General features: G+C 41.4%; 1 protein-coding gene and 1 pseudogene across 4 annotated transcripts in view; both read right to left on the reverse strand.

Annotated features, from left to right (window-relative positions):
* Caprin2 (caprin family member 2) overlaps window positions 1-10,382 on the reverse strand; it is a 54,640-nt gene extending 44,258 nt beyond the window's left edge. For all 4 annotated transcript variants that reach the window (XM_052175338.1, XM_052175337.1, XM_052175340.1 and 1 more), the window contains exons 1-2: window positions 9,305-10,382; window positions 5,183-5,245 (exon numbers count right to left, since the gene is read on the reverse strand). In XM_052175338.1, the coding sequence (XP_052031298.1) occupies window positions 5,183-5,245; window positions 9,305-9,481 (240 nt within the window). In that variant the 5' untranslated portion in view covers window positions 9,482-10,382. The remainder of the gene's footprint in view (window positions 1-5,182; window positions 5,246-9,304) is intronic.
* A 12,018-nt stretch (window positions 10,383-22,400) lies between these two features.
* Window positions 22,401-22,849, reverse strand: LOC127679436 (60S ribosomal protein L27a-like; annotated as a pseudogene).
* Between the last annotated feature and the right edge of the window lie 526 nt (window positions 22,850-23,375).

Here is a 23,375-nt window from a genome sequence, read left to right on the forward strand (position 1 = left end):
ACTACACAGAAACTGATAAAACATTGCTACACACTACAAAACAGACAAACCTCAAAAAAATATTATGCTAAATTTAAAAAGTCAGACATAGTTCTGAGAATATAGTTCAGTTAATAGAAAGCAATGCCTGTGTCCCCAGGTTCATTTCCTAGCACCACCTTCCCTCACCAAAAGAAAAAGTCTTTGCGACATTTTAAAAAACAGACTCCAGATTCAAAGCCTTTATTTTAAGGGCTACGTAGTTAAGGAAACCAGCTGCTCTTCCAGAAAACTCTAGTCAATTCTAAGCATTGACATGAGCAATCTAACACCCTCTTCTGGCCTGAGGGCCCTAGGCACACAAGTGTTGCAAAGACATACATGCAGACAAAACACTCAATCACATAAAAACTTTTTTTAAAGATTTTATTTATTTTTTGTATGTGAGTACACTGCAGCTATCTTCAGACACACCAGAAAGAGGGAATTAGATCCCATTACAGATGGTTGTAAGCCACCATGTGGTTGCTGGGAATTGAACTCCGGAAGAGCAGTCAGTGCTCTTAATCACTGAGCCATCTCTCCAACCCCACATAAAATTTAAAAAAAAATTCTTTTGTTGTTTTTTGAGACAGGGTCTCTCTATGATATAGTTCTAGATGTCCTGAAACTCACTATATAAAGCACACTGCCCTTGAACTCACAGAGTCTCTACTTCCCAGGCACTAAGATTAAAAGTATATACCATCTTTAAAAAAAATGTCTAGAAAATGAACATTTATAGAGATTAAAAACACAGCAAATGATAAAAGGGAACCTCAGAAGTTGACAGAATTTCCTAGAACTGGATTATGGTAATAACTGCCTGACTACACAAACATGCTATAAATTAATTTGTACATTTAGGTTTCTTTTGTGATATGTACATTATTGTTTATTTCAGCTAATAGAAAAAAGTTTGACAAGCTGGATAAGTAGAGTACTGATCTAGCAAAAGCAAGTCCTTGGGTTCAATCTCCAAGATAACAACAACAGTATGTAGACAGAGGAACTCCTAAATACTCTTAGTATAAATGAATACAATAATTCTAAAAATCAGACACCTTTATCTATAAAGTTAACTACAGATAAACTCTATAGCCCAGCAGTTCTCAACCTGTGGGTTGCAACCCCTTTAGGGTTGCCTATTAGATATCCTGCATATCAGCTATTTACAATACAATTTGTAACAATAGCAAACTTAAAGTTATGAAGTAATGATAAAATAATTTTATGATTGGGGAGGTCACAACAGGAACTGTATTGAAAGTTCACAACATTAGAAAGGTCGAGAACCACTGCTATAGACCAATTTTTAATATGTTCCCTAGAAAGCCTTCCACCTATTAAAATATGTAAAAGTGATGAAAGCTGAATTGTTTATACTATTAAAAACAAAAACTCAAATATTCATCTATTTATACACAGTAAGTAAACAAAAATTAAAATAGGTATGTACATTATTATAAATTTAGGGAATAGTCCCAAATAGAATGAAAAACACCTGTAAAATATATAGCAATGTATTAATCATAAAGTATAAAAAAACGCAGTTCTATCAGATTTAATAGAACAGGTTTTGCTAAAAACAAAAGCAGGGGCTAGAGAGACAGTTCAGTAGTTAAGAGCACTTGTTGCCCTTGCAGAGGATCTCTGTTCAATTCCAAGCACCTGCATGGTGGCTCACAATCATCCAGAACTCCAGTTCCAAGGTATTTAATATCCTCTTCTGACTTCCAAAGGCACCAAGCCCACATGTGATACACACACACACACACACACACACACACAAGCAAAAGCTGGGCAGTGGTGGCGCACGCCTGTAATCCCAGCACTCTGGGAGGCAGAGGCAGGCAAATTTCTGAGTTCAAGGCTAGCCTGGTCTACAGAGTGAGTTCCAGGACAGCCAGGGCTATACAGAGAAACCCTGTCTCGAAAAAAACCAAATCCAAAAACCCAAAACAAAAAAAAAACAAAACCAAAAAACAAAAAACAAAACAAAAAAAAAATCACAAAAATAAAATCTAAGGTAAGGGGAAAAAAGCATAAGGGAAGGGAAAGATTTTAAGAGCACAGAAGAGGAAAAAAAATACCAAAAAGAAGAATCAGTGGTGTTTGTATGTATTACTTGAGTCAAGATGAGCACTGATGTTTGCTTCATTATCCATTAAGATTGTGACTATGAGGCTGGAGAGTTGGCTCAGCGGTTAAGAGCACCTACTGCTCTTCCAGAGATCCTGAGTTCAATTCCCAGCAACCACACGGTGGCTTACAACCATCTGTAATAGACATCCGATGCCCTCTTCTGGTGTGTCTGAAGAAAGCAACAGTGTGCCCATATACGTGAAATAAATAAATCTTTCAAAAAAAAAAAAAAGATTGTGACCATGGGGAACATTTTATCAGTACCATATTACTTCATAAAAGAGAAGACAAAGAAGCCCTCCAGCTATATGGGCAGAAAATGTAATGATGGCACATAATCCTTAGAGGGCTCTAAAACTAGAAGGAGTACCATTCACACCCTCTCAAGAGGCAGCAATATTAACCAGGTACTATCTCAATGTCCTAATGTGTACCATTCCTCCTTCTCTCCACCCCATGAAGAAAGGTCCTCCTAGCCTAGTCCTAGACCAAATTCTGCCTTCACAGAAAATCTCTGTGATTCCTCATTTATGTTACTGTGTGTATATGTTCTCATGTGAGTATGGAAGCCAAAGAGAAACCTCAGATGTAATTCTCCAAGCACTGTCCACATTCGTAGTTATTGTTCTTTTGTTTTGAGACAGAATCTCTCTATGTACCCTGGTTTCCTGGAACTTATTGTGTAGACCAGGCCATCTCCAAACTCATAATCCCTCTGCCTCTGCTTCCAGAGTGCTGGGATTAAAGATGTGCACCACCAAGCCTAGGCCATTGGTCTTTTTTAGGCTTCTTTTAATTTTAATTTAATGTGTATGAGTGTTTTGTTTGTATGTGTGTCTGTGTACCACTTGTGTGCCTGTTGGTCACTGAGGCCAGAAGATGCCATTATGGATGATGCTACAAATGGCTGTGAGCCACCATGTGGGTGCTGTGACTTGAACCCGGACCTCTGCTCTAAACCACTGAGCCATCCTTTCAGCCCCCAACATTTATTTTTAGTGCTACACATGTATGTGTATAGATATGTGCATATGAATTCTGGTGACCAAGGAGCCAAAAGTATCAGATCCTCTGGAGCTGGAGTTGTAAGCTGACTGATAAGAGTATTGAAAACTGTACTCAGGCTGGAGAGATGGCTCAGCGGTTAAGAGCACTGACTGCTCTTCCAGAAGTCCTGAGTTCAAATCCCAGCGACAACATGGTGGTTCACAACCATCTGTAATGAGATCTACATTAGTGTCTGAAGTGTCTGAAGACAGCTACAGTGTACTTACATAAATAAAATAATAAATATTTTTTAAAAAAGAAAAGAAAAGAAAACCCAACTCGGGTTCTCTGAAATAAATCTTAATTACTGAATAATCTCTCCAGTCCTACACTGTTATTTTGGTGTTTTGTTTTGTTTTGTAACAGATTCCACTGGCCTGAAACAGGCCAAATAGTCTAGGAAGCCCCAGGGATCTGTCTCCACCATGCCAGTGCTGGGACTGCAAGAATGCACGACTGTACTCAGCCTGTTACAAAGACTTTGGGGACTGCACTCAGGATCTCATGCTTGTACACCAAGCACTTTACCTGACCTCAGATTAAAAAACAACAATAACAACAACAACATCAGTGATACCACTCTATAACTCTTACAGAAAGAGAAGCTTCCACATTTTAAGTTAGTGGGCAGAGCATGAAGCCAACCACCAAAGAAATAAATCCTGGCTGATCAGGCAAACCTCTTCACCAGCTGCAGGGTACACCATACTCAGAGTTCACACAATTCAAAACTAAGTCTCAACAGAATCTTAATTGCTACACCACAGAACTTCAGGGCCAGAGAAGATCACAATACTGCAAGGAGGAAAATGCCTTAAATGCCTAAAATCTACAATACAAAACGAGTCATTTTACTTGAAAAGGTACAGACCCATGAGCCAGATCAAATAATTTCAGGGCTGGAAAGACAATTCAGTAGTCAAAAAGCACTTGCTGCTTTCCAGAGAATGTGGATTTGGTTCCTCTAACCCACATTGGGCAGCTAGCAGCACTGCCTATAACTACAGCTTCAGGGGATCCAATAGCTCCACAGGCACCTGCACTAACATGCACATACCCACACATAGACATGCATAGACAAACATTTTAAGAACTAAATCTTAAATAACTTCAAGTATATTTTGTCCCTTCTTAAAAAACCAGGAAATGTCATCAAGCCAAACAGCAAATATCAATAAAATATTTCTTTTTAGTCCATATTGTAAAATTGTGGAACTCCACAAATTAGATAAAAATTGAAATTACCAAGTATACCCATTAACAAGTCAAACACTTAAAAGATAAAGTTGTAGCTGGGCATGATGCCTCATTTGTCTGTGATGCCAGAATATCAAAGGATGATGCAAGAGTATCACTGTGAGTTCAAAATAAGAAAATTATCACCAATGTTTATAGTAAAGATAATTTTTAAAAGGCTGGGGTCATAGCTCAAATATAAAAGAAATTAAAAGAGAGCAACTAAAGAATCATGAGACAAAGCTACAAGGAACAGATTTTAGAATAGAAAGGTGTCAAGTTTATAGAAAGCCAGTGAAGAGTTAAAAACTTGAGTATACTCAGTACTCCCGGCATAAATTAAGTTTCAATGTCTATGGTAACTCATCTAATCTAATTTGTGCTATTTAACCTGTATCATCTAATAGTACAGCAGAAAGAAGCCCATCTGTAAGATCTAACAGGCAAAACAGCAAAAGTCACTGGGGAAAACCAGTGGATTCTATCTCCTCTTCAGCCTATCAAGTCTATAGCTTTACTAAATCCTTATCAAGTTCTATCAAGAAAGGAAACCAGCCAGGTGGGGTGACATCTTAAATCTCAGCACTGAGAGGTGTAACTTGTGAGTTCAAGACCAGCCTGAATGATACAGTGAGTTCCAGGGTAGCCAAAGCTATGTAGAGGACCTAGCTCAACAAACAAAAAAAGAAAAGAAAGCAGATCAGTAGGTCTAACAAAGACTCTTACAACTACTTACCAACTGGTCTGGGTTAAGCTGCTCTCCATTTTTTAGGCGATCTTTATAATCTTCCAATTTGAGCTAAAAAGGAGAAACATATATCTATGGTATAGTCTGATATAAAACTGAAGCAAGCAAGAGTCTTGAAATAAACTAGGGTGCCAGACTACAATTCCATACAGGCAGAGAGCAACTGTATTTGAGTCCCAAGTCAGGTGGAAAAACAAAACAGAACAATTATCAGTCTGTCTTTGTCCCATGTAATCAGGCCAGCAGATTCTAGCTAGACTTACCACAACTTGGTAAATATTTTGGGTACTTGACCAATAGAAAAAAAAAAAAAAAACATACATCTAACTAGGGCTGTGTACTCCCTAGAATTTGTCTGCATCTCAAAAATGCAGCAGCCTCAGCTCTGAGAACAATTTGAACACTATAGGTACAAACCACTGTCATTGGGAAACTCTGATGCTGGTATTTCATCTCTATTATCTCTCCCTACACTTAAAACAGGAAAGTGGACCGACCAGTCATACATCAGGAGGTACACCTGCAAAGGAGTTAAAACAATGGGCAGTGCTTGTGGTGACAGGACAGTGTGGCAGATGTTTCATTCCTCAGTCATTTAACATTCACAATTCTGAGATAGGTCCAGTCTCTCAACTTAAATTGAGGGGTGGTCACCTTTAATCCCAGCACTTGGGAGGCAGAGGCAGGTGGATTTCTGAGTTTGAGGCCAGCCTGGTCTGCAGAGTGAGTTCCAGGACAGCCAGGGCTATACAGAGAAACCCGGTCTCAAAAAAAAAAAAAAAAGAAAAAGAAAAAAAAAACTGAGGGGTGGCAGGGAACAGGTCAGAGGATTCAGTTCCCAACATAGATGAACTCAAAGAACCTCACAGAAATAACTTTCTTTGTGAATAATAGCAATACTAAAAATGTGGTATCCCAGTACATTAAGGCTTATTTTAGAAAAAGAACTATAGTAGCACTATTAAGAATAAGCTCCTCCTTATATTTAAATACATTGTAGAAACTTAAGTCTCCCAAAATCAGGCACAAAAACAACAGGTCAGTGTGTTTAGAGTTTCTGATGTGTGTAGCATACTGAAATGTGAATGAGTACATTGCAGTTACCTAACTAGAATATATCAACACTGATAAAAAAAATTATGGGAAAAATATGTGGCAAGCTAATAAGATAGATAGAGCTGTCAGTATGGTAGGGCAAGTTCATTGCTATTAACTAGTATATATAATCCACTGATGGAAATTTTTATATTAGCTCATGTGCCAGTTACATGAAATAACTCTATTTCTAGAATCTCAAAATAAAAACATTTAACATTTTAAAAAATATTACTCTGAAATTACAAAAAATTAAGTTTTTTTAATATTTAATTATGTGTATCTATGTGGGGGTATATGCAAGATAAGTGCAGGTACCCCAGGAGGCCAGAGTCATCACTGAACATTCCACTTCCTCTTCTCCTCCTCCACAACCACCACTACCACCACTGAACTGAAGTTGTAGATAGTTTGTAAGCTGTCTGATATGGGAGCGAAAAATCAAACAGAGGTCCTCTAGAAGACTGTAAGTATTTTTTATTTTTGTTCAGACAGAGTCTTTCTACATAGCTCTGGCTGTCCTGGAATCCTTGCAGACCAGACTGACTTTGAGCTTAAAGATTTGCCTGTCTCTACCCCAGTTGCTAGGATTAAAGGTATTTGTCACAATGACCAGCTTTCTGCACATACTCTTGACCTTTGAGCCATCTCTCCAGACCCAAATCTTTTTATCATTATTAGTGTATGTGTATGTGTATGTGTAGAGGTCAGAGGACTTTGGGAGCTGAGGAGCTCCTTCCACTGCAGAATCCTGGGATTGAACTCAGGTCATCAGGTTTGTGCAGCAAGCAGATTTACCAATGACCATGAAGCCATTTCAACAGCCTGAATTTTTCCTCTTTTTATAATAAGTCTTCCTAAGTAGGGTTTTAAGTCAATCATACGCCCCAAACTAGAGGTGCTCAACCAAGGCAATTTATTCCCAGAAATAGCTCAAGTTATCACAAATTACAGAGTCTAGGGGAGGTACACAGTGCTTGTGGTATTTTTTAGGCAGACACCGGGGTTGTTGATAAACATCCCATAATGCTCAGGACAGCCTCTCACAACAGGGAATAATCTAGCACAGTGGTTCTCAACCTCTGAGTCCTGACCCCTTTGAGGTCTCTTATCAGATATCCTGTGTCTTGGATATTTACATTATGATTCATAACAGTAGCAAAATTAGTTATTAAGTAACAATAAAATAATTTTATAATGGAGGGGTCACCACAACATGAGGAACTGTATTAAAGGGCCTCAGTATTAGGAAGGTTGAGAACAACTGATCCAGCACAAAACATCAGAGGCACCACATCTGACCAACTCATCTACACTAGCTCATGCTTGCATATACTGTTGTTACCTGTTGACCTGGGTGGCATAGTCGTAACAGTTAACTTTAGAACAGAAGTGCCAAAATGTAAAGCTATCTTTCATACTAAATTTTCTAGTTAAGAAAATATATAAAATGGGCTGGGGAGAGACTCAGCAGTTAAGAGTGCTGACTGTGCTGGGCGGTGGTGGCCCATGCCTTTAATCCCAGCACTTGGGAGGCAGAGGCAGGCAGATTTCTGAGTTCGAGGCCAGCCTGGTCTACAGAGTGAGTTCCAGGACAGCCAGGGCTACACATAGAAACCCTGTCTTGAAAAAACAAAAAACAAAAACAAAAAAAAGAGTTCTGACTCCTCTTTCAGAGGACCCAGGTTCAATTCCCAGCACCCACATGGCAGCTCACAACTGTCTGAAACTCCTGGATCTGACACCATCACAGTGCAAACACCAATGCACATAAACTAAAAACATACATTTAAAGATAAAACTCATAAAAATAAAATCCATCTATTAGTCACAAATTCATGACATAAACCACTATACTATATCAGTCTTAAAATGCTTTCCTAGAGGGTGGAAACAAAGGCACCTGGTCTAGCAGACAGGCATTTGGAATTAAAGGGGTACTATGGTAAGGCTGAATAATACTGGAATACACATATTCAGTTTCTGCACTGAGGAAAAACATTAATGAATTTCCACTAACAGACCTTGCATTGACTAGTTCTCAGTGCAAGGAACTTGTGCTGACCCAGGAACAACTTACTAATCAAATGCATGCATCCCAAAGATGTATGGAAAAAGATAAACAGAAACTACGTGCCACTGGCTTCAGCACTAACGTCCAAAGCAAGGGAAGTACATATACCTCTTCACTTAAAAAAATAAGAAATAAAAACATAAAACCCCCATCCTGCCAGGTGGTGATGGTGGCTGTGGCTTTCCTCTTTATTCTCAGCACTCGGGAGGCAGAGGCAGATCTCTATGAGTTTGAGGCCAGCCTGGTCTAGAGAGAAACCCTGTCTCGAAAAACAAAAATAAAACAACCTTTCTAAGATATTACTAAGTTTTGTGAAAGATGTAGATGGAGATAGTTATTCAGCTTTATCTGTCAAAAGCAGATGAGAATCATGACACAACAGTGCTTCCCAAGGGATTGGGATGACTGGATCACAGGCTAAATGACTCAGGAAATGAGAAATTATCTGGATCTTTACCATACTTCTTACTGTAATGTTAGGCTAATAAGAATCCAAGTCTCTTTACAAAACTGTCTACAATACTATCTAGCAGCAGGGGGGTGGAGGATTAATGCTGAAATATTTTCTGGCTCATGGAAAAATGCTTCCAAAGACTGCAGCAGCAGTACTGCTGTATCACTTGCTATAGTCACAAGGAAAACAAACTAAAATATCAAGCGATTCCTTATCCAAGCTACAATAATATAACTCAAGAAATGAATCAGACCTAAAATAGCCAACTCTTCAAATATTTCAAAAGCAGTGTGTGAAGAATAGTTATTCAGCTATGATGGCAAAGGAAGCAAACATTTAGCCTGGATGCTTAATTATTCCCAGGCAACTAAATACCAAGGTCAATTAAATTTGTAGGAAGATCTATGTTCTCTGATACAAAGAATGTCAGTTCCTTAACCTGGCTTAAGGTCATGCACATTCAGGGATAGGAGGGGTAAAAAGTTACCTTCTTCTTCTCGATGTTCCTAATTTTGTGTTTAAGGCATATAAGTCCATTATCAATATAGGTTTCGTATGCCTGGGAAGGAGATGCAGCAGAACTGACAGTAGACTGCAGGGGGCTCAGAGTCCGCTGGTTTTCCCCTTGCTGATTGGGGTTCACTTGGGACTTGGCTGACTTCATATTTCCCACTCTTCCCTCCTCTGAATGGCCTGAAGGTGACTGGTAACCGAAAAGGGATGAAGAGAGTTGCACCACTGAAACAGATGAGGCTAAAGGATGGGGGTGGGAGGAGTTAAGTACCAATGTAAACTAAGGGTGCACAATGAGCTTTCACTTCTCTAGAAACCCTTTCTTTAAAATAAAATTAACTCAAAACATAACGTTGCTTCGGACAGCTTACTTCCACTCCCCTACTAAGGTAATTAATTGGCTGCGAGCTATAGCCAATAAAGACAGCCTATACGTAGGCAAAATTTACACTATAGGAACGTTTCTAGAAGTTCTATTCCCCACATGGAGAAGAACTGCCAAGCAAGCAAAAGGCTTCTGATCTCCTCATTCTGAATAATTTCTATGGTCATCATGGGGGCGGAGGGATATGCGATCACTTTCCACATTATTAGCACCTTTTACCTGAGCCTTTACTGCAGCCCCAACTTCAATCTATCTCAAAGTCTAAGTGAACCAAGTTTCTTGAACTACCTCTTTGGCTGTCCAGAGCCTAACCAAGTGCATCCCCCTGGACACCACGGCCAAGTCTTACAAACTGCACTGCGAGGTGGCTTCCAGTTGTGTTTACAGTAACTCACAATCATTCACTCCTATACTGTCAAGCCTTCCGCTGCCCGCACCAAGGAACCGGGAAACCAAGAAGTCGGACACTTCACCTCTATTCAAGAATCATGCCGGTAAGGAGCAAGACCAGACCTAGATAGCCCCTGCACAACTTTGCCCCAAGAGCCCAAGTAGAGGAGCTTCAGCCAGGGTCACGGGTCTCAGGGCCCACGCAACCCACCAGACGCAGAGCGCTCTGCAAAGCCGCTGAGGAGCCCGACCCCAGAAGGCTGGGGCACCACGCTTCTCCACCCCGCCGCGGCCGCGCAGACCCACCCACCCCACCGCCGCCCTGCTTCACCTCCCCAGTTGCCTCTGAAAGCGCGCGGGGGCCCGGCGCGCTGCAACGCGGGCCGACGCCACCCCGCACTTCCTTCTCCTCCCGTCCCTCCCTCCCTCCTCAGCTTTGCCTGCGGCCACCGCCGACAGTGCACCCAGCCAACTCCGCTGCTCGCGCCCAAGTTGTCCTCCCTCAAGGCGCGCGCAACTTATGTAGGCCGCGCACGGAGCGACCACGCCCAAATACCGCCTATTTCCGGTACCCTGCCCCGCCCTCTAGCGCGCGAGCTGCCCTTTGGAAGCTTCGCCTTCCGGTGTCCCCTCCCACTCCTCGCCCCTCTCCTCGTACTCTGGACCACCACAGTCCGCCCTTTTCCGGTACCCGGGACTTGCGGGGTACTGATCCTTTCCGGTGCCCCTCTCTGCAAGTCTGCTCTTGGCGCGTACCTTCCCTGTGCTTCTCTGTTGCGCCTGAGGCTCTGCACCTGGTGGCTTGGATGGGCCCGCTTGTTTCAGCCAGCACTGGCTGGTTGGGTGCCCTAATGCAGATGATTTCAATCCATGGGAAAAAAAAGCAGCAAGTCCTGCGCAGAATGACCAGATAAACCAGCCTTCAGGTTCTAATGGTTTAAATGGGCACTTCTAAAATACAAGAGCACCCTTGCCCCGCCCCCAGATGATTTTTCATTGTTGAATGAGAAAGATTGCCATTTCCTTTCAGAGGACTCACCCTGTAAGAGCAGAATGCTATGGGACAGCCCTGCCACCAGAGCAGAGTAGATGACTGCAGCCTTTGTAATAGGAGGGTATGCGCCAAGGCTATGTGTTGCTATGAAGCAATTCATTTCACTGGCACAGAAAGAGCTGGTAGAATTACTTGTTGGATTGCATAAAGTTAGTAGAAAACACGAAGAATATCAGCTTCTGAAGGACTGGTGGTGACTCCTAGTTATCAAATGAGGTTTTGGGGTGGCTTACTCCCTAATCCCAGGGAGGCAGGAACAGACCTAAACAAAAAACAATACCTCATAAACTAAATAAACAAAATAATAAAGTTAATAAATTAAAACTTGCCCCCAAGTACTTTACCAAATAGAATTGGTTTTTAGTCCTATCCTCGAGGCAAGGATAATTAGTACAGGATAGTCAAAAGCATAATCAAGTAAACAAATTGAAAGTTTGGACAAAGCCGGGGCAGTGGTGGTGCACATGCAAGCCTTTAATCCTAGCACTTTGGAGGCAGAGGCAGGTGGATTTCTGAGTTGGAGGCCAGCCTGATCTACAGAGTGAGCTCCAGGACATCCAGGGCTATTCAGAGAAACCCTGTCTCGAGAAAAAAAAGAAAGAAAGAAAGAAAGAAAGAAAGAAAGAAAGAAAGAAAGAAAGAAAGGAAGGAAGGAAGGAAGGAAGGAAGGAAGGAAGGAAGGAAGGAAGGAAGGAAGGAAGGAAGGAAGGAAGGAAGGAAGGAAGGAAGAAAGAAAGAAAGAAAGAAAGAAAGAAAGAAAGAAAGAAAGAAAGAAAGAAAGAAAGAAAGAAAGAAAGAAAGAAAGAAAGAAAAAGAAAAGAAAGGAAGAAAAGAAAGAAATCTGAAAAAAACACATAAAATTATCTTGGCTTTGGCACTTCTTGATAATTGCTATCAGGATGGCTAAGGAAAACAAACAACCTAATGTTTGTCTAATATTCAAGTTGCATGTGGGGTTCAGAGATTCAAAGTTAAAACAACATTAAGGCACGTAATAGGACAGGGAGGAGAGATGACCAAGTGGTTAAGAGCACTGGCTGCTCTTCAATAGGCCCTCCCTGGGTTAAATTCTCTGCACCTATATGGTGGTTCACAATTGTTTATAACTCCAGTTCCAGGGTATCCAACACTCTTTTCTGACCTATCCTGAGTCCATCCTGGTAGTAGTATATATCTTCTTTCATTGTGTTTTATTCTATTTTACCTATTATGTGTGCCTGCATGTATGTTTATGTATCATGGTTGCCTGGTACCTGTGTAGGTCAGGAGGATTATAATTTTGAGGGTAATCTGAGCTACATAGGGAGATTGATACCCCCACCCCAAAAAACGGGATTTCCAGATTTACCATAACTATAATTTGGGTCATTAGATCCAGCCATAATCCTAACTACTCAATGGAAGATTTGTTAATAAATCTGTTAATTTATTTAACAACATGGACCATAGGATGAATCAAGAGAAAATATAAAATCACAAATAATTAAATTTCAGTTGCAATAAGCCTGTAATAACACCAGTAAAAGAATGCCCCACAATAATGTTGCAGCAATGTTTTTTTGAAAATTAAGAAAGAAGAATGAGGTGAGAAAAACTCCCAACTTTTCATGCCAGCTGCTGAGGCAGGAGGATCACGAACTCCAGGCCAGCTTGTACCACTTAGGTACAAAGCAAAAAAAAACAGAAGAGAAGGGATGACAGGCATGAGGGTGGGGTAAAGTGGTAGATTGCCTACCTAGCATGTATGAGGCCCATGTATGAGGCCCAGGATTCCATCGCCAGCACAACAGAAATTATAAATAAGAATTTAAAAGTAGGGAAGAAGAGATGGCTCAGCAGTTAAGAGCACTGACTGCCCTTTCAGAGGTCCTGAATTCAATTCCCAGCAACTACATGGTAGCTTACAACCATCTACCGTGGGATCCGATGCCCTCTTCTGGTGTGTTTGAAGACAGTGATAATAATATTTGCATACATAAAATAAATAAATTTTTAAAAGTGCTACTTTGAATTCTTTTTGTGATTACTATCAGGCAGCCAGTTGTGGCATAGGCCTCTAATCTCAGCAGTCAGGACACTGGGAAAGGAAAAATCTTTGCAAGTTGGAGGCCAACCTAGTTGGCAAAGTAAGAATCTGTCTCATAAAAACAAGATGGAAGAATGGTTCAGTCAATAACTGCTTGCCATATAGGCATGAAAACCCAAGTGCTTGGATCCCCACATGAAAAACACAGTATGATAGGATGTTTCTGTAAACTACATGCAGAGAGGCAGAGACAGAATAATACCTTGGGACTTCCAGCCGAGCCAGTCTAGCATAAGTGGTGAGGAGTTCCAGTTTCAGCAAGAGACCTTGTCTCAAAAAAATTAGATAGAGGGCAACTAAAGAAGACATCCAGAATTGATCTCTAGCTTACACACACACACACACACATACACACACACACAAAGGAATATGAACATAGACTACATATCACAATGAAAAAAATTAACTAGACAAAGCTGTGCAAGGAAGCTCTATATCCCCTATGGCAATTGAGCTTCTGACTCATTGATATAAATTGCTATCCATCTGCCTCATCCATCATAATTTTATTTTTAAAGCTATTGGAAATTAGCCTCTTTCAAATCATGCCACATTCATTAAAGCTTTAAAGCGAATGTCTGTGCCAGAATAAATTCGGTTAATTATTCAAAAAAATAATATTTCCTGTAATCTCAGTGGGAATCCTGAGAGAATGATATTCTTCCTACAGGTTAGCAACCTACAGGTCATGGAAAATAAAAGGAAATTAACAAACTGATTTTCATAAGAAATTGGAAAATGCCGGGCAGTGGTGGCGCACGCCTTTAATCCCAGCACTCTGGGAGGCAGAGGCAGGTGGATTTCTGAGTTTGAGGCCAGCCTGGTCTACAGAGTGAGTTCCAGGACAGCCAGGACTACACAGAGAAACCCTGTCTTGAAAAACCAAAAAAGAAAAAAAAAAAGAAAAAAGAAAAAAGAAAAGAAAAGAAATTGGAAAATACATAACCCATGGAAAGTTCCTGCAGTGAGTAAAAGGCAAGGTGCTGGGTCTTTACAGAAGAGTAAATCAAGAAGCCCCTGTGGTGGTTTGAATGAGAATGGCCCTCAAAACTCATTTATTTGAATGTTTGGTTCCCAATTGGCAGACTATTTAGGAACGATCAGGAGTCATTGCCTTTTTGGAAAAGGTGTGTCACTGGAGGTGGGCTTTGAGGATTCGAAAGCCCTTGCCAGGCCTATCAAGTCTGTTTTTCAGTGCTTGCTTCCTGTAGCTAAGATGTGAGCTCTTTCCAGGAGTGGTGACACATGTTTAATCCCAGCACTCACACCGCAAAGGCAGGCAGATTTCTATGTGTTCAAGGCCATCTTGATTTAAAGATGGAGTTCTAGGACAACCACAGCTATGTAGAGAGAACCTGACTCAAAAAAAAAAAAAAAAAAAAAAAAAAAAAAAAAGGAAATTCTCAACTATTGATCAGCCTGTCTGCTGCCATGTTCCCCATCATGATGGTAAATTGCCTTGGCCATGGTGTCCCTTCAGAGCAATAGGAAAGTAATTAAGACAGTCCCCATCTTAGAAGAGCACATATCTCCATTCACATGATTCACACTGCTGGAGCTGCCCAGGTTTCAGTACATATGTCCAAGGACACAGCACAAATGTAGCTGCAAATAGGAACACACAGGACTCCAGGTCAACACTGGAGTAGCATTTTCTCCAGGTCAACTGCTGTTGGTGTTCTTACCTATCTGCCACCATATTACTCACTTTGAGTTGCTATGACAAAAATAACTGACATCAATCCAAAGAAGAAAAATAAACTCACGGCTTCAGAGGTTCCCTTCCACAAACCACTGGTTGCGTGGCTGTGTCTTGGCCTGTGGGGACTGCAAGGAAAAGCTTCTTACCCCATGGCAGCTAAGAAGCCCATCATGGGAGAGTGCAAGGACAAGATACAGCCAAGAAAGTGAGCTAGCATTCTCTTATCTCATCTCTACAAAGGCAAAAGAAGCAGAAGGGTCACTTTGAGTTAGCTGGTCCAGTCTGGGCTACATAGTGAGACCCCGTCTTATTTAAAAAAAAAAAAAAAAAAAAAAAAAAAAAAAAAAAGCTGTTCTTTTCTTTGATTGAGAGAAGTTGTCTTAGTTACTGTTCTATTTCTATGAAGAGATACCATGCCCACAGCAACTCTTATAAAAGAAAGCATTTAATTGGGACTGCTTTGCAGGTTCAGAGGTTTAATTCACTATCATCATGGTAGGAAGGATGGCAGCACACAGGCACACACGGTGCTGGAGAGTTAGCTGAGAGTTCTACATCTGGATGGGCAGGCAGAGGGAGAAAGAGATGTTGAACCTGGTCTCTCTTGGCCCACATCACCTTGTCACCTGGCCCTTCCAGTGACACACTTCCTCCAACAAGGCTGCACCTACTCCAAGAAGGCCATGCCTCCTAATAGTGCCACTCCCTTTGAGACTATGAGGGCCACATTCATTCAAACCACCCCTTTCCACTCCCTGTTTCCCATGGGCTTGTGGCATATCATAATGTAGAACTTCATTCAGTCCAACTTCAAAAGTCCCCGTCCACAGTTTATCACAGTCTCAACTCTGTTTAAAAGTGCAAAGCTCAAAGTTTCTTCTGAGACTCACAGCAATCTCTTAACAGTAACTCCCTGTAAAATTAAAATGAAAAAGAAGATCACAACTAGATGGTGGTGGTGGTGGTGGTGTGCACACTTTTTTTTTTTTCCTTTAGTTTTTTCGAGACAGGGTTTCTCTGTATCCCTTGCTGTCCTTGAGCTCACTCTGTAGACCAGGCTGGCCTTGAACTCAGAAATCTGCCTGCTTCTGCCTCCCAGAGTACTGGGATTACAGGCATGCGCCACCACCACCCGGCTGGTGGTGCACACTTTTAATCATAGCACTTAGGAGGCAGAGACAAGCAGATCTTAGTTTGGAGACAACCTGGTTTACAGAGGAAGTTCCAATGAATCATTGGAATACAATACAGTACCATTCCAAAAGGGGAAGGGAACACAAGGAGGAAATGCTGCACCAAAGCAAGACCAAAAGACAACTAGGCAAACTCCAAACTCTGCCTCTCCAAGCCTGGTGTCAAAGTTCAGATCTCCAACTCCTTTCAGCTTTGTTGACAGACCTACACAGCAATACCCCAGTCCCTTCTGTCTTAGTTAGGGTTTCTATTGCTGTGAAGAGACATCATGACCATGGCAGCTTTTATAAAGGAAAACATTCCATTGGAACTGGCTTACAAGTTCAGAGGTTCAACTCGTTGTCATTGTCATTGTCAACTCATTGGGAAGCATGGTGGCACACAGGCAGACATGGTGCTGCAGAGTTAGCTGAGAGTTCTACATCAGATTTCAGACTCACTCCCCAAAACAAAAGCATAATCACTTGCAGACATACTTCTTCAGATATGGTAAAAGTGAAAGAACACTAAGGGAGAAGGAGCTGTATTCAAGTCCTGTTTCCTTACTGCTGTGGGAAGGGAGAACACAGACACCCATCGGCACCGCTGTAAAGGCTGGGAGACTACAGGGTGACTTACCCAGCATCAGGATCACCAGGAAGGTTTGACTATTAGTCCCTGACTCTGGGCTCCACTAGATGGGATGGGAACACACATGTCTAACAAGCTCCCCCTTGGTGTTGTTAATAGTGTAAGGCAAGGGGGCAGACTGACAGAGTTACCAGGCCCAGTATTCCATCAGAATCACAACTGAGGTTCAAAAAGCACAAAAGTCCTTGCCAGAACCCAGTTAGGTTCTCCAGCAGTGTGGCCACAGGGACCTGTTCACTGGCTTATTTGACAAACCTGAGTTATATCTTGGTGTTCAATGTATATGATGTTTCACAGGCTTGAGAACCCAGAAATACACATGCCTATAATCCTAGCACTTGGGAATCTAAGGCAGAAGGACTGCCACAGGTCTGAGGACAGCCTAGCCAGAGCTACATAGAGAAACCCTGTTTGGAAGATGGGAGCAGGGGGTCAATCAAGGAAGGAAGGGAGAAAGAAGAGCAGCCTCGCCCATAACCCAGTCCTCAGGGAGCTGAGCCTAAGCCACATGACAAGGGTCTCAGGCGACTAAAGCTTATCAGATGTACTTATTTAGATCCACAGAACACTTTCAGGATTCAAATGTGACTCTCTTGTATGCTGCCTTTTAAATTTAAATATTGATATTGATATTCTTTGGAGAATAACTGTATTGGTCTCTTAGTTACATAAAAATGAACACTTTCATAAAGGAAGGTCTAACGATTCTAGTAGATAAGAAGGCTCTGGCAGAGCCATGTAAATCATTGGAGTGCTTCCCAAGCAACAACATGAAAATATATAAAACTGGCCTAATAAATGGAGTAATCATCAGCTTGACAACTGTATCCCTTAGAAGTTGATTGTCCTTCACCTAAATCTAACAGTATAACCATAAAGGTCATGCATTTATCAAAACTAAATAGTTAAGCAAGGCAGAGCAGCCCACACCTGTGAGCCCATCCCTCGGGCAACTGAGGCAGAAAGATTGCTGCAAGTTCTAAGCCAGCATGTGCTACACGGTAAGAGTTAGGCAACCTGGGCTACGCAGCAAGATGCTTCTTCAAGCAACAACAAAAATTAATAGATTTCCCCAGCTGGTACTACTTTTCCAACATTCTCTATACACTATTGGCTTTTTGGTTTGTTTGTTTGTTTGTTTGTTTGTTTGTTTTTAAGATGTTTTAATTTTTTAAATGGCTATTATCTTCTGTATATGTGTGTTTTGCCTCTATGTATGTCTGTGCACCACACCCAGGCTTGGTGCCCACAGAATTCAGAAAAGAGTTGTGATCCCTGGAAATGGAGTTACGGACGGTTGTGAGTTGCCGAGAGTATACTTGGAGTCCACCCTGGGTCCTCTAGAAGAGTAGCCTGTGCTCTTAACCCTTGAGTCTTCTCCCAAGTCTTGTTCCCATTTCTTTTAAAGGCAGGACCTGTCTCAATATATATCTCAACATGTAGACCAGGCTGGCCTTGAACCTGTATTGATCCTCCTGTCTCTGCCTCCTCAATGTTAGGATCAGAGCTGATCGACACCACACCCACTTTATAAGTAGGTTTTTACAACTTATCTCTCTTCATAACTATTTAATAAGTATTGAATGCAGAACAACATTGTTCTACTTTAGGTAGTTTGTTAAACAAGAAACAAAGTTGCCTTCCAATTATACTCTACAACTCTAAATTATGAATTAGATAACAGGTGATTTTGTTTTTCTCCAATAATGTCCTCTCTGGGTTCTAGGTCAGACTTCCTACCAATTAATTCCTGAATTCTGCCCATTCTGCTTAGCTAAAACGAGCTTTCAAGCATTGACTTGTTATCGATTTTCACAAATGAAGAAAAAGTAGTTAGCTTTGAATTATGGTTCATTTGAAGAAAATGGTTATTGCATATTTTGAAGAATAGTATTTAATTCAATTTCCCTAAAATTAAACCATAGTGAGTTATTAGTGAACCAAATGGAAGAACACAGCACAGATTCATTAAGATATGCAACAAAACTTAGTTACAGAAACAGCAGCAGCAATGTGAAAAGCAGCTTAACCAGAAATACTGTGAAATTATTTTCAACTTCATATGTTAAGTGACAGAGATACTTTGATTGCTATGTAGATAATAGAGAAAGCCAAAGTCACGAGCCTGGTAAAATCTGTGTGAGCAACTTACAAATTGCTTATGTTCCACTATCATAGCATCCACAGTGGTACATTTAATAGGGAGAGTTCAATTTTAATAAAAGACAGTTAAGTGAATGATTTGAGTAAGTTGTTCAAAAATCTCAAGTTATATTTCATCTTTATAGCCAGTGAGCTACAAAGGCAGTCCCAGGAACTCTGCATGACAGTGAGTTAAATATCTGAGTCTTTTTTGAGGGGAGAGTGGGAGTTGAGAGATCCTCCTGCCTCTGTCTCCCAAGTGCTGGTGTGTACCACCACATCTGTCACATTTAAAGAAGGAAAGGAAATAAGGAAGGAACAAGTGACCATCGTTGGCACTGGAGATTTGCAAGCAAGAGAGGAGCTACCTAAGGGTTAGCTTAGATTCTCCTTTCAGCGCTAGGGAATTTCTTCCTCCAGTTCTCCTTGCCAACCCACTGCTCTCCACACATCCTACCTCCAGCCTCTACTTCACATTCTAGCCAACTCTCTGAGAATGCAGATGCTGAGCCGGATGTGATGATATATCCCAGATGCCCCAGCACTCAGGAGGCTGAGGCAGGAAGATGGCTAGTTCAAGGCCGGCCTGAGCTACAGAGCAAGACAGATCCTATCTAAAAATAATAGCATTATTGGGATGCAGCTTGGTATTTGCCTAGTACACTAAAGATTCTGCTTTCAGTGCCCAGCACTCAAAAGAAAAAGACACAAACGCTGAAGCGGGTGGCCTGGATTGAAAGCTGATAAACCTCAGACAGTCACTTTAGATGTTGACGTTATAAATGGAAACAATATTAGCACAGTTTAAGGGTTAGCTTAGATTCTCCTTTCAGCGCTAGGGAATTTCTTCCTCCAGTTCTCCTTGCCAACCCACTGCTCTCCACACGATCCTACCTCCAGCCTCTACATCACATTCTAGCCAACTCTCTGAGAATGCAGATGCTGAGCCGGATGTGATGATATATCCCAGATGCCCCAGCACTCAGGAGGCTGAGGCAGGAAGATGGCTAGTTCAAGGCCGGCCTGAGCTACAGAGCAAGACAGATCCTATCTAAAAATAATAGCATTATTGGGATGCAGCTTGGTATTTGCCTAGTACACTAAAGATTCTGCTTTCAGTGCCCAGCACTCAAAAGAAAAAGACACAAACGCTGAAGTGGGTGGCCTGGATTGAAAGCTGATAAACCTCAGACAGTCACTTTAGATGTTGACGTTATAAATGGAAACAATATTAGCACAGTTTAAGATGACCAAGGTGCAATCAGATTCCTACGAGTTGGGGCTGGAGAGATAGTTTGGCAGCTAAGATCACTTGCTGCTCTTCCAGACGACCATAGTTTAGTTCCATATAGTGAGTTTTCACAATTGCCTCAACTGCAGCTCCAGAGGATTCCTTATCTTCCACCTCCACGGGCACTGTACTCATGTGCACATATCCACACGAACATAACTTAAAAATAAGAGAAACAAATCTTTACATAGAAAAGAAAGAAAAAAGATTAAGTAAATTAAGACATTTAGAGTGTTTTGAATGACCCATCTTCCCAACAGTTTCCAGTGATCTCTGATTCTTGGTTCAGATCTGTCATACCTTCCCTTGAGTGTGAGCTGGAACCTAATGGCTTCCTCTTAACACGTGGACTATAACAAAAGTGACAGTGGATGGTGAATTTTTGTTTGTTCGTTTGTTTGTTTTTTTAAAGATTTTATTTATTTTACTTATGTGAGTACATTGTATTCAGACACACCAGAAGAGGACATCAGATCTCACCACAGATGTTGTGAGCCACTATGTGGTTGCTGGGAATTGAACTCAGGACCTCTGGAAGAGCAGCCACTGTTCTTAACCACTAAGCCATTTCTCCAGCCCCGTTTGTTTGTTTTTGAAATGGGGTTTCCCTGTGTAGCCCTAGATGTCCTGGAACTTGCTCTGTAGACGAGGTTAGCCTTGGATTTAGAAATCCACCTGAGTGCTGGAGTCAAAGACATGCACCACCACCACTTGCCTTTGATGGTGTTTTGGTTTGTTTGTTTTTTTTTAAATAAATGAATTTAACTGGGCTAAGAGACACCCAGATAGCTGATAAAAAATTTGCATTTGTCTGCATATGTGAAGATATCTCCAGAAAAGATTAGTATTTGAATGAATGAATTGAGTAAAGGAAAGTACATTCTCCAGTGAAGTGGGCATCACCCAACCCAAGAAGAACACAACCATAACAAAGAATAAATTTACTCTGCTTGAGCTAAGGTAGACACTTTGATCAATCTTGCCTACTGCCGTGTGCTTCCTGGCCTCAGGCCTTTTCTTTAGGTAGAAGGAAACTCTCTACCAATGGTTTTCCTAGGTCTCCAACTTGCAAACTGATACCACTTCCTACTTCCCCTCCTATTGCTAATGATCTCATCTCTCCACAGCACTGTGAAGTGCTCTTAGGAGAGAGGCTTGAATAGTAAGAAACTGGGGAAAGGGAATAACATTTGAAATGTAAATAAGAAAATATCCAATAAAAAAACCATAAAAAGAAAGAAAGGAAGGGAGGAAGGGAGGGAGGAAGGAGAGAGAGAGAGAGAGAGAGAGAGAGAGAGAGAGAGAGAGAGAGAGAGAGAGAGAGAGAGAAACAAACTGGGGCAAGCCTTTAACTACTAGGCTATGAGAAAATGAAGACTTAGTAGAACTTGCAAGGAACCTCACCCACCTAACCGTCCAAATGAGTAGGCAGCTGGTCCTTCTTGACTGAGTTTTAACTGTCTCTGAAAACATAGCCAGAGTACAATCAGATCCCTGATCCACAGAAATTGAACTAATAATAGCTGTGTTAAATCAGGCATGCTTGTGTATGCCCTTTGATCCCAGAATTTATGAGGGAGAGGCAGATGGATCTTTGTGAGTTCCAGGCCAGATAGAGCTGTATAGTGAAATCCTGTCTTAAAAAAAAACAAAAAACAAAAAACAAAAAACAAAAAAAAAAAAAAAAAAAAAAAAAAAAAAAAAAACCAAAAAGCTGGGTGGTAGCGCTTGGGAGCCACACAATCCCAGCACTTGGGAGGCAGAGGCAGGCAGATTTCTGAGTTCGAGGCCAGCCTGTTCTACAGAGTTAGTTCCAGGACAGCCAGAAAGCCAGGGCTACACAGAGAAACCCTGTCTCGAAAAACACAAAAAACAAAAACAAAACAACAACAACAACAACAAAAAGTTATATTAAGTCACTATATACTAAATCTAGGGGTAATTTCCTTTGCGGCAATAGGTTAAATAGCATCAAGCACCCTACAAATATCAGCTGGGGCAGAACTCTATAGTTCCTTCCCCTAATACACACATCCTAGTGAATAGACCCACTCACTCCAAGTTTATCAAACTAAAAAGAAGAAAAAAATATTTAATTAAAAATTTTTTACTTATTCACTTTACAATTCTCTCTCTCTCTCTCTCTCTCTCTCTCTCTCTCTCAATGTTAGCATTTGATTAACCTCCAGAGTGGCTTTAAGCCACCAGAACACAGGCTCCTCCAACACCTTTAATGTTCTCTTCAGCTCTTCTGCTGAAGAATTTGGCCTTCACGATGACAGGTTGCTTAGGGAGGTTTCCCTTGCCCAGAACTTTGTAGTAGCCCAGTCCTAACAACGTCAATGATGGAAACAGCTCCAGTCTTGTTTTTTGCCGCATTGACCCATGTCTGCTCACTTACCAACATCCACAATTTATCCAGGTTGGCAGCTGGGCAGAAGCTCTGGTTCCTCTTCAAGTGGTGATGCCTCATACCATCTTTCCCAAAATAACCTGGATAATATTTGTCAAAGTTGATCCTGTGGTGATGCATGCTTCCAGCATTCCCGAGGCTTCGTGGGTGCTTGTGGGTGCCTTCTGATGTGGCCGCGGCCATGACTCATGTGGCCCCAGAGTTTCTGGGTCTTCCTCAGTCTGGATGGCATGGTGGTGGTGGCAGAAAGGATAGAGAGCTACACTTCTCTTTTTTTAACTCTTCATCTTTGACACAGAACAAGCTTCATGAATATCTGAGTAAGAACACTTCAGGAGTGTATTGAGTTAAAGTTGAGGGTTTTTTTAAAAAATCATTATTATTTATTTAATGTATGTGAGTACACTATAGCTGTCTTCAGACATAGCTGAAGGGGGCATCAGAGCCCATTACAGATGGTTGTGAGTCACCATGTGGTTGCTGGGAATTGAACTTAGGGCCTCTGGAAGAGCAGCCAGAGCTCTTAACCGCTGAGCCAGCTCTCCAGCCCAAGGTTGAGATGTTTTTAATGAGGGAGAGACAGAGAGGGACAGAGGGAGAGGGAGACAGAGAGGGAAAAGGAGTGAGAGAGGAGGAGAGAGAGAGATCCTGTGTGTGTGTGTGTCTAGAGCTTCAAGCCAGAGAGAAAGTGATTTAAAAAAAAAAAAAAACAGAACAGAGAAGGAAGCCAAGGTCATTCAGGGTCTTGAGGGCAATAG

The sequence above is a fragment of the Apodemus sylvaticus genome, chromosome 2 (assembly GCF_947179515.1).
Source record: "Apodemus sylvaticus chromosome 2, mApoSyl1.1, whole genome shotgun sequence".
In the NCBI taxonomy this organism is placed as follows: domain Eukaryota; kingdom Metazoa; phylum Chordata; class Mammalia; order Rodentia; family Muridae; genus Apodemus; species Apodemus sylvaticus.